General features: G+C 44.4%; 1 protein-coding gene across 2 annotated transcripts in view; it reads left to right on the top strand.

The window, feature by feature from the left end:
- Alpk1 (alpha kinase 1) overlaps positions 1 to 12,352 on the top strand; it is a 92,089-nt gene that overhangs the window by 63,470 nt on the left and 16,267 nt on the right. For both annotated transcript variants that reach the window (XM_057793869.1, XM_057793868.1), the window contains 2 exons: positions 7,336 to 7,534; positions 11,273 to 11,332. In XM_057793869.1, coding sequence (XP_057649852.1) covers positions 7,336 to 7,534; positions 11,273 to 11,332 — 259 coding nt within the window. The remainder of the gene's footprint in view (positions 1 to 7,335; positions 7,535 to 11,272; positions 11,333 to 12,352) is intronic.

Genomic DNA, 12,352 nt, shown 5'->3' with positions numbered 1-12,352 from the left:
GTGTGTGCGTTGAGTGACGTATTACTCACCTTGACAAGAGAGGGAATTCTGTCATATCCTGCAAAGAGGAAATTTAAAGGAAACACTAGCTATAATGTCATAAATAGATCAATGCTGTATGATTCCACTAGATATCTAAACCAATCCAGTTCTTAGAAACAGAAAACAGGATGGTGCTTTACATCAATGGGAGAGTTGTTAAATTTGTTCTTTCAAATTCTCGAGATTAAAAAGAAAGAGTGTCTTTAGCATAACCGAATTTTACACTTTAAAATTTTGGTCGTAAATGTCGAGAGAGATCGAAATGGAAACCAATTCCTATTCGCCGCTGGTGCATTTGATTTGTAACCTGAAAAACCACTTAGCCTCTCATCTCCTTTCTTAATTTAAACCTTAAGGCTCCTACAGAATTCTAATGAGATAGTACACGAGGATTTTTTTCAGAAATGTAGGTGTTGCCGCAAAGATGAAGCTCACTATTATTGATGAGGAAGAGATGTGAGGACCATATCTGGAAAGCGGCTTTGCCCCTGAACCTGTCCCAGGGACTACTGCAACTGCCTGAAGCAGACATGGACGTGAGGAGAAGGGGGCAGAGTTACAGGTGTAGCGACGAGATTCAAGTGCTACATCAAAGTATGTCACCGAGCACCCTCCAAGGCTCAGGGAAACGAGCAAGCTGAAGGAGAATGGTTCTGAGCAAAGTATGAGGGGCCGGCAGAAAGACAATCGTCAAACCATATGACATGTAGGTAGCAGCTGAAGTTGCCAGCTGGGGAGCAGTGCTTACACGGTGCCCACAGAAAAGCCTGTCACTCAGACCCTATCCTTCCCAGGCAGACCCGGGCATACATGAAACAGTCAACTTGTTTTTCTATCTTTGGATCTGTGCTTTAGGACATCGAGACGACTGCACTCGTGAAATTTGAGAGAGTGATTGTTTACCCGGAAAAGAAAAGCTCAATGGTGTTTTGGTTGTTGCTTGCCATTTTGAGTAAGAAGCAAGAGAGGCTCAATCAAGTAAACTCCCAAAAAAAGTTTACATAATCCTGAAGATGACGGTGGGATAATAAAGGAGAAACGCAGCTTAAAGACGGCACACAGGGAAATGAGGAGCTGGAGAGATGGGTCATCCACTAAGAATGAGTGTTGCTGGGTGGTGGCAGTGGCACATGCCTTTAAATCCCAGCACTCAGGAGGCAGCGGTAGGCAGATCTCTGTGAGTTCGAGGCGAGCCTGGTCTACCAAGTGAATTCTAGGATAGCCAGGGCTACAACACAGAGAAACCCTGTGAAAACAAACAAACAAACAAACAAACAACAACAACAACAACAACAGAATATTGCTCCTGCAGAGAACCTGGGTTTGGTTTCCAGCACCCACATCAGGTGGTTCACAATTGCTGCCTGTAGCTCCAGCCTTAAGGATTTGGTGACCTCCAGCTTCTGTGGGCACCTGTATGCACGTGGTGCACATACTCACATGCATGCTCATGTGCACATGTACATATAAATGATAAAATAAATACTTCTTTCCTTCTGCGGCAACAGGCAGCTTCTCTCTACATGTCTCAGTTCAGATGGAGAGGTTCGTTTTCTGGTGGTTCAAGGCTGGGTGTCTCATGGCTCCTCTTGGGTTTGTCCCAGTGCGGTGGGGGCTGGGACTGGAGAAGGATTGTCAATGAGCAAAATACATGGTCGCTTCAAAGACAAATGGACCACGGTGACTTTTAAAAGAAAGGTTGTATTAATCTCATGGTCCTTAAGAATATCCAATAAACAATCTCTCTTCCTTTCTTGGATTCTGAGAAAATGAGAACATAGTACAAATGTTTGGTGAATAAGATATTAGATATTAAATATTGTGTGTGATTCTGTTTGTCATTTATGTGTGTGTGGCTTGTGTGTTCTCTCCACCTTACTCTGTTGAGACAACATCTCTTTATTAAGCCTAGAACTAGACATTTAGTCAGACTTGTTAACCGATGAGCCCCCAGAATCTACCTGTCTCTCTCTGAGCCCCCCCACCCTTGTCACCCTCTGTGCTGGGGTTGCAAATGAACAGAGCCACATCTGGCTTTTATGGGGCAGGCGGGGGCACTGTGGATCTGAACTCAGATCCTCAAGCTTGTGCCGCAAATGCTCTTAGTAGCTGAGCCATCTCTCCCTATCAAGAGATGAAGTATTATCTTTAACCCTGACAAAGACCAGGTTGGATGATAAAACTTCATATTAGAGCACAGGAGATCTGCCATATGGCCTGCACTATTACACAGACTTCCATAGTCACAGAAATTACCTGACCAAGCAGAACATCTCCTACAGGGGCTTGCTCTATAGGCTTGCTAGGTGAGACTTGGGGTACAGAATATCCCCTATATAGGCTTGCTAGGTGAGACTTGGGGTATAGAAGTGCAGAAAAGAATGTTTCCTTTAGACAGCTTGTTCCAGAGAGAAAAGGAAAATGATTGAACCCGAGTTACTCTTACTAAATAATCCAGCCAGAGTCATTCTGTCTCCCACGCAGCAAAATGAAGAAATTGAATTCAGAAATGCTGTAATCATTGACTTCCTGTAACAGGGAAGGAAACAGTAAGACAAGATGAGATGTTTGTTAGCTGATAAAAAAGAAGAGGAGGAGAGATAAAGGTAGCGATTTTTTCTACTAAAGACTGACATTCTCCATCACAGTAAGAACAATGAAGACTCAGGATAGCAAGACAATATAACTAGAGATTATCATCTCCATATGAATAAATGATCTGATGGTTAATGAGACAAGAAGCCATCACTTTGAAAGAGTAGAGTAGTTGGGCTGTTGTTGGAAGGCACTGCCTGATCCATGAATGCCTATATACATAAATATATATAAATATATATTACATATATGTATATATATGAATGACATGTTCTATGGATAAATGTTATTTTCTGTGCAGTGCTGTATAGATCTTTAGACAGAAAGCAAAATATAAACCAGAAATAAAGCCGTGTAAATAAATACCATAACTGAAGCTCAGCGTGGATGAGAAGTAAACATTTAGCCTAGTTTACTTAGAAATATGCAAATTGTTTAGTCAGCTTTCCATCATGCTAAGAAAGTAACAGAAACTATCTCACAAATAGGAGAGTTGTTTTGCTTCACAGTTTTGAAAGTTCTGTTCCACAGTCCATCAGATCTGTTGCTTAGGGGGCTTTCTGGTGGGCATGCTCAGTAGCAATGGTTATGGACAACTGCTCCACCATGGCCAGAAGAGAAAGGAAGACGAGAATGGGTCCCATAGTCAGAGCACACCTCCGATGTCACCGTCTTGAGGACCTCCCACTGAGCCCTACCATCAAAAACTGTTTTAGCACTTTCCAGTATCTCACCTAAAAAACAAACCTTTGCCACATAAGCTTTGGGTAGGGATGGAGGTCGGGGGTCCAGGGTGTGGACTACAGCAGTGTTGAAACCCTGCAGAGCCTTCACTGTGAAGGGGTTCAAAGCAGAGAGCGTTTCTCTCAGCAAGACTGCATCTTAGTTTTGACAAGAGAGAAATTCTGAGAAGTCCTAAATGTAAAGATTTATTTTTATTATTTATTATAGTGTGTGTGTTGGGGGGGGGGGCGGAGCACTGGATCTCTCCTGGAACTGGAGCTAAGGGCAATTATGAACTGCCTAATATGGGTCCTGGGAATCCAACCTGAGTCCTCTGGACTAGCAATACATGCTCTTAACTGCTGAACCGTCTCTGCAGCCCTGGTATGTCCTAAATCTAAAGAAAAGGACTGGAGGATGCAATAAATAAATAAATATTAAGAAATAAAGGATTGGAGGAGGATAGACAGAAAGAAGAGCAGAGGAAGAAGGAACAAAAAGCCATTCTGTATTTTTTTTTAATGTTCTTTAAAACCTAATTCAAATCACATCACCACTGCTAGGTGACGCTATACCTTACTCATGGCCCTACTAACCCGGAAACACGGGGCACTGCCCCCAGATGTAGCGTGCTCCCCCAGCTTGTGCTTTCACGCCCTTGCTCTTTACAGCCAGTGCGCAGGCTCCACGTGCCTTGCTTCCCCGAGTTTTCATTATAGAAAACTGTCTTAGCTCATGTCCACTGACTCCATGTTTTAGACTTCCTTGACCAAAAGAGCTGGTCCTTATTGTTTGTCTGTTTGCTTTTGTTTTATGAAACAGTTCTGCCTGTCCTAGAACCCACTCTGTAGACCAGGCGGGCCTCAAATTTACAGACCCTCCTGCCTCTGCCTCTGAGTGCTGGGGTTAAAGGCGTGCAGCACCACCACCCAGCCAGAGCTGGTTCTTTTTCTTGCTAACATCTGTAACTGCCACCAAGATCCTTCAGGGATGCGCCGCTCTTTAAATTCCGATTGAACTCTTTCAGTGTGCTGTTATACCCTACACCCTACTTAGATCAGCACCTACAGCAATACTGACTGCATCTTTGGTGCTGGTGAGCATAGTTATCAAGTAATTGGCTGGAACACAATTAATAAAAACTCAGAGACAGATATTGGTGTTCAACCTGAAGGTCAGAAAAGCAAAACAGCTGCCTGAAATGTCTGAAATGGCGTTCCTGCCTCCAGGAATCTTCAGAATGAGACCATCTTTGAGAGCTGTCTCATCCCGATTTACATTCCTCTTTAAGGCTGGGATTAAAGGCATAAACCACCACCACCTGGTTTCTATGACAAACTAATGTGGCTTACTGGGATCAAAGGTGTGCGTCACCACTGCCTGTTCTGTAAGACTGACCAGGGCAGCTGTTTTACTCTCTGATCTTCAGGCAAGTTTTATTTATTAAAATACAAATGAAACATCGCTGCAATTGACATGTCGAACTCCTCTAGCTTTCTTAAGGTAGAGTGAGCCTAAGAGGCAGGAGCTTGGTCCATCTGCACCTGGCTCTCCCGCACTCATGCCTACTCAGCTTCTAGGCCCAGGTGGTGTAAACTTAACCTCTTTGAGCCTCCAAGTTTCCCTCCTGTAAATGGGGTTAATAACAGAATCGGCCTAGGGAGGCGGGGTGGGGGGGTGCGTGGCTGTGGCCACTGGGAGAATCAGTCACAGAATGCTGTGGTCTAGCTTGGTATGTCAAGGGTTAAGACTTAGGATGGTGTTGTGAAGAAAGCAGGGCCCAGTGCTGAGTGTGAAACCCATTGAGGGTAGAGATCCCTTACAGTGCCTCCCTGGCTTCATCTGGGAGCAAAGGGACCTAGAAAAGACTCAGGTGGGTTCAGTTCAGAATATGAACAAGTATTAGGTGCTATGTTCCGTGCGGCCATGACATCACTGGCTTCCCTATAACTCCTTAACAACAAAGATGACTGTGTTTTCCATAGAAATTTACCCCGTTTATTTTTACTTCTCTTTTCTTCCTTGTTTCTTTTGTTTAAGAAAGAGTTTCTAGCCCAGGTTGGCCTCTAGTTCACCACATAGGCCAGGATGACATTGAACACTGGCTACCACATCTGGTTTACGCATTGCTGCGGATCAAACCCAGGGCTTCAAGTTATACGAAGCAGCCATTCTCCCAACTGAGCCCTAGATCCTATTTTCACTTCTCACTCACATTACTTTCCCCCCTTTGTTTGTAAATATATATGTGTAATTATATTAATAGGATAATAAAATCAAATTTAAATTTTAATCTAATATACTGTTTCCTAATTAAATATATGTAATAGAGTGGATTTGGTGGTACGTGTCAGTAATCAAAACACTTAGGAAGTTGAAGCAGGAGGGAAGATCAGGAATTGAAGCCAGATGATGTTAAACATACGTGCATAGTCTGCCCCGACACTCTTCCTGTTGAACCAGCTCCTACCACAGACCAGCCAGTGTTAGATCATTCTGCCTCCATTAGGAGGGCTTTTTTCTGCAGTGAAGGGCAGTTGAAATGAATGCTAGGCCAATGTGCTCAGCCCGAAATGGGACAGCTGCCACTAAGGCTCAGGGATCATTTCAGGAGGAGGAAGAAAGGTTGTTAAGAGCCAGAGGCAGGGGACATTTGCAGTGATACAGTATTTGCTGGCCATGGCAATGTTGCTGCATATATGAGCTCCCGGCAGCTCTAGTTACGTATACAAGACCTGCACATGGTCAGGCTGGCCATGACCCCAGCATGGCTGAGGAAGTGAATCATGAAGTTACAGCCCTAGCTGAGGAGCTATTTATTGATGATGGGTAGCAGTGGGGTGGAGAGATTAAACTTGCTTTCTTTTCTTTACTTTTCTTTTCCCCCTAAGACAAGGTTTCTCTGTGTAACCGTCTTGGCTGTCCTAGAACTCGCTTTGTAGACCAGGCTGGCCTCGAACTCACTGAGATCCGCCTGCCTCTGCCTCCCAAGTGCTGGGATTATAGGCGTGTGCCACCACTGCCCAGTTTGAGATTAAGTTTTCTTTAGGGATGCAGTCCCTAATTGAATTGTCCTGCACCCATATGCATTAAGTGGACTCAGTGGCTTAAAAGGAAGAACACATGAATGAAGAGTAGGGAACAGGAGGAACTGAGGAGGCGAAGGGGAGTGGATTTGATCAAGCCACATTGTATGCGTATATGAAATTCTCAATCTTTTCTCTCTCTTTCTCTCTCTCTCTCTCTCTATCTATCTATCTATCTCTCTGTGTATGTGTGTGTGTGTGTGAGAGAGAGGGGGGGAGGGAGAGAGGGGGGAGGGAGGGGGGAGGGAGGGAGGGAGGGAGGGAGGGAGGGAGGGAGGGAGGGAGGGAGGGAGGGAGGGAGGGAGAAGAGAGAAACTGATGCAAAAAGCTCTCCGGGATAGGATGATGCCTAAACTAAGAAGGCCAAGAACAGTGTGTCTAGTGTGATCTTATTAATGACAGAAAGAGAAGGAAAGATGCCGCACAAGACCAAGAATCAATGTCTATGTACACATAGAAGGGGATGCACCTGTTCGGACGGAGTTTACCTAAATCATTATCAGGGAGGATTGGCACCAGAGGAGACACAGGGAGGGGAAAGTGGAAAGGAAACCAGTAAGGAGTGGGGAAATGGCATACTAGTCTGCGTCCACGTTTGTGTTGTTTTAATTTAATAAGAAATATGCACTTTCCACCGGCATATTTTTAGACTTTGGAGGGGAGATGCAATGAAGACAATACTATTTTATCAACAGAAGTGAACTTTTTCTCAATTACTTTTTCCTTCTTATGATTTTATCGTTCCCTAAAGTATACTTCTCCCACTAGCTACAAGCTTGGCTGTTGTTTTAGTTCAAAGTACCTAGATGACTAGGCTCGGTTCAGGGCGGCTTTTTGTGGGGGGCTGCGGTGTTGTGTGGTTCATTGTGTCCTGTGGCTGCTTCTGCAGGCGGCCTTGCGAGCCTCCATCCTTGTCCGGGACTGCGACGCCGCCGCAGCTATTGTCTTCTTGATGGACCGGTTCCTGTACGGACTCGACGTCTCGGGAAAACTCCTGCAGGTGGCCAAAGGCTTGCACAAGTTGCAGCCCGCGACGCCCATCGCCCCGCAGGTGGTCATCCGCCAAGCCCGGGTCTCCGTCAACTCAGGTGGGCTCCATCCCTTGGCGCCGGCTGGTCCCCAGCCCGCTTGCTCCCAGCTACTTGACCTCTACGGGCGCTGGCGGGCACCGGCGGGTGCCACCTCGGCCGCCCCAGCCCCCGCTGCCCCTGCACCCGCCTCTCGGCAGGCACAAAGGCCTGGCGTAAAGGGTTTCAGAGCCAAAAGCAGTAGAGAAAATTGTGAAAGGGTGTGGAAAATACTAATTGGAGCCTTTGTCTGCTAACAAATCTGTCCTGCTGCTTTCAAACAGGGGCATCTGAATTGCTGTACTTCTGACCAAGGGCCTTTAAAAAGCTGATTAGAAATCGACTCTTTTCTCCTACCTCTCCTGTCTCCTTTCTGTAGGGACACTTGACTAAGCCGACAATGGAGCTGACAGCCCACTGAAGCAATTTGAGGGTTTTCATCATTGAGAACACCGGTACAGTACCTGATTAGGGCTGAAAGTATCTTTTTTTCTCCCTGTCACTTTGAATGAAATGAAAACTGAGGCTGACAGGCCAACTTATGGAGCAGGGAAGCGGGGCTGAGGTGGGGGCTGGGTGGGTGGGGGGCAGCACAGCCCGCTCCCACACAGGTCTAGAGTTATTTAAATTACTCATAATCTGTAAATTTAGAAACGTGGAGCGAAAGTATGGGAACAGAAATCAAATCTCCCCTCTGGAGACAACCAGCCCAACCTCCCCGCCCCCCCCCCCTTTTTTTTTTTGCTTGATTTCAGCTATTTCTGTTATTTTGGTAACTCTGGTCTGTACGAGGTGGAAGTCTCTTTACTTCATTTCTTTTGAAAGGGAACTGCAGAAACTATACTAAATGGGACGATTGTTTAACGCAGAAGGGACAGATAAAATAGCTCGGGAGAAAAAGGGCTTGTAGAGATTGCCTTTCCAAAAACCCAGTCAGGGCTGGAATACAGCTGCATGTAAAGCCACATGCTTGGCATATGGGAAGGCCTAGATTCAACCCAAACACCACAAAAGCCCAAGTCCACTCTGGCAAACTCTTCTAACTGTAAATGGTGCCTGTGACTTACTCTTGACTTTTCCTGAGTAACTCTAGAGAAAGCTGAACATTTTGCCTCATGGGGGGATAGAACTCACGGCCTCATGTTTGCTAGTTAAGTGCTCTACCCCTGAGCTACATTCCCCCAGCGGTTCCTTTGCCTTGCTTTTTCATTATTGCCCTTGTACCTATAACAGAGGTAGTAGAAAGTTTTTCTCCTTCCGAAGCCTTAATGTCATCATGGAAAGTCTATTCCTTGGCTCACCTGGGTCTAAAATAAAAGACCTGGGTCTTATTTCTCAACAGTGAGCTCAAAGGCATTTCTACAAGTGCTACTAAAACACACAGCCTCAGGATTGGCTCTTGTAAACTACCCTAAAACATCTGTACATGTACATAGCATTCAAATACAACGGGTATGTATGTGGGTGCAGAGCATTTAGAGCTGGTCATGTGAAGGAAGCACTGGGTAGAGAATGGGGGACTGTACTCATCAAACAGGGCAAGGGAAGACAATAAAAAGGCAAGAAGACAGTAGTGTAACTGAAACCCCCCTCAATCAAGTCCTTGCTGGTTTCCACCCAAAATGTGTCGCAGATATCAAACAAAATAGCATTAGATAAGGAGGGATGATTCAGTTGTTAAAACTACATAGTGCTCTGGCAAAGGACCTGGGTTCCATTCCCACATCCATGTTAGGTGGCTCACAACTGCCTATAATTCCAGCTTCAGGGGATCTGATGCCCTCCTCTGGCCTTTGTGGGCACCTGCACTTACCTGTATATACCCTGTCCACCCCTATCCCAGACCCCTAAATACACATTCAACATGATGAGAAATAAAATAAATCTTTGGCAAGCATGGTGACATACACCTTTAATCCCAACTCTCAGGAGGCAGAAATGAACAAATCTCTGAGTTTGAAGCCAGCCTGGTGAACATGCAGAGATCCAGGCTATCCAGGGCTACATAATGAAAATCTGGTCTCAAAAACATATCAAAGCAAACAAATAAATAAAAATATAAAAAACAGTCTAGATAAAAAGGAGAAATATCCCAGAAAGCAGTGGGATAAAAACAAATCTGAGACAAAATAATTTGAACCTACCTAGAATTTTATAACCAGCAAAACTATCATTTAAAAGTGTAGGCAAAACAGACATTATGGAAGATTATTTTACTAAAGCAAAATTAAAGATAAAAAGATGGGCCTCTTGGTGCACAAACTAGACAAGGTGTGCAGTGTCTATTAGAACATGTGTCGTTGCTGAAACAGGTCATTTGGAAACGAAATCTGACACAGCCGATCTGTGTCATTAGGGAAAGCCATAAAAGAAAATGACATTTAGAGGTTTTTGTTTTAATCTTCTAAACTTCTGTGTGAGTGTATGAATACAGATGCCCATGGGCCCAGAATTGGATATCAGAACTCCCTGAAGCTGGAATTACAAGAGACCGTGAGCTACCCAGCATAGGTGCTGGGACCTGAAATCTACAAGAGCAGCAACTGCTTTCAGCCACTAAGTCATCCCCAGCCCCATGACAATAACAATTTATTGAAGAGTAAAAGAAGGAGAAGGAGGAGGGGCAAATCTTGGAAACGTTTGGAATAATGGCATTCCAGGCCAAAACAATTATGAAATGTGATAATGGTGATGTGAAAGCTAAGCCAAGAAATCACAGGAACAACAAGAAGCAACCATGACAGAGTAGGGTGAGAGGGAGAAGGGAGAACTCAGACATGGGCACAAAGAGGTAGAAAAGTCCTGATTATGCAGGGTTTCGAGTCAATTGGAAGAGGAGGCAATTAAAAGGCAAGTGGTTGAGTTTCCTGTTTATAAAAAACAACAACCCATAGATAAGGTTGTAGACTTAAGTTTCTCACCCAGTCCTGCAACCATTCAGTCCCGAAAAAAACACAGAAGCTTATATTACTTATAAACTGTTTGGCCTATTAGCTCAGGTTTGTTATTAACTAGCTCTTACAACTTAAATTAACCCATAATTCTTGTCTGCAGTTAGCCACGTGGCTTGGTACCCTTTCTCAGTGAGGCATTCTCATCTTGCTTCCTCTGCATCTGGCTTGTGACTCACTGTCTGCCTTTCCTCTTCCCAGAATTCTCCGAATCTGGTTGCCCCACCTATACTTCCTGCCTGGCTATTGACCAGTGTTTTATTAAACCAATATGAGTGACAAATCTTTACACTGTACAAGAATATTATCCCACAGCATAATGTCCCTTCCATGTATTGGCAAGCAAAATAAACAAAATATTTGAAAAAAAAAGATAACCACAAATCCCTAGGCATAGGTGAGGAACTGTTGTGTAAATTATCCCTGTTCTTGGGCAACTATAATCTGTTGTGGTACAGCTTTCTCAGAGAGAAGACAAACACCTTTTGCTGGTGTTTGCCTCTGCTATCCTGCTTTCTCTGTATCCATAAACTGTGTGTGTGTGTGTGTGTGTGTGTGTGTGTGTGTGTGTAAGGTGTGAATCTAATTGCCCCTTCAGATGCTATATAACTTCCCAGTTTACCAGCTCTGGAAATACATAATTTTTTTCAGTTTTATATTTGATGTAGTTGTTGATTTAAATGTTAGATCCGAGTATTTCCAGGGGGACATGGTCCCTGTTACAACACATCAATCCTAGAGCAGAAACCATCATTAAATATGTGGATGTCTGGAACCCACTCGTTGGTGTCTGCTTGCTTCTTCTCAGGGAAACTGCTGAAGGCGGAGTACATCCTGAGCAGCCTGATAAGCAACAATGGAGCAACTGGTAAGTGTCTCACATGTTTAGAGCAATGCGTCTCTCAGGCCCTGTCATGGTCCTCATCTATAGTTGCTTAGTCTGTGTTGGCTACAGGGGACTACCTGGGACTGGATCTATAGTGAGGAATAAAGCAGCTTCTGTCGAGCTTCTTACTGCTCTCTGTTTCTGTTTTCTCTAAATTCAAACGCAAAGCAGAAGATGCTTGGTGCCTCATTGCTTTATTATACAGCACCCCAGCTAGCGGACAATGACTGCTAGTATAGACAGTCTGTGAGCCCCAGCAAGGGCTCAGTGGTAGCCCGGGCCAGAATCATGGGGTGGGGTTAGGGATGAGGGTTCTGGTTCAGAAGAATGCTCCTATGGCCTCATGCATTTCAATGTTTTGGAAATTCATTTTGCTGTATAACAACTTCGATAAAAAGTTATTTTTGAAGTTACTTTCTTTTTGCTATTCAGTAACATATGAAATGAAGCTTTAAGAGCTGTCTAGCAGATCATTTAAACCTTCGGAGGTTTTGTTGGAGTCCTGGGCATTGATGTCAGCAAATTTCCCAAAAAGTTGAGCACGGTTTTTTCAATCAACTTTGAAGTTCAATGGGCTGAGATTCATTGGCTCTTGGTTCTTGAAGCTTGTGGGGTGCACTTGTGTGTGGAAGACATGTTGGGGTGCAAACGTTCACTGCATGCCTTTCCTTTGTGGCCACCAGCACAAAATGAGTGCTCATATTTTCTGTTTTCTATACTATATTCGCCCACCAGAAAAACCCATATACACACACAAGCACATACCCTACAAAACATTCACACACACACACACACAAAACCTATATGTGCATGCACAGGAACTAGGAAGAAAACAGTGCAGTTTCTTGAAGAGCCCAAGTCCATTTTTTTCCCCACTGACATTTACCATTCTCCGTTTTTCCTTTTGCCACCCACTGGGCCAGTTGAGAAAACAAAAAGAATAATAGAGTGCACAGTACAATGTATACGTGTGGGGAAATGTCATCACAAACTCCCTACATT

This window comes from Chionomys nivalis, chromosome 18 (assembly GCF_950005125.1).
Source record: "Chionomys nivalis chromosome 18, mChiNiv1.1, whole genome shotgun sequence".
Classification (NCBI taxonomy): domain Eukaryota; kingdom Metazoa; phylum Chordata; class Mammalia; order Rodentia; family Cricetidae; genus Chionomys; species Chionomys nivalis.
Note: the sequence above shows the minus strand (reverse complement) of the source record. Positions and strands in the feature narration are given on the sequence as shown.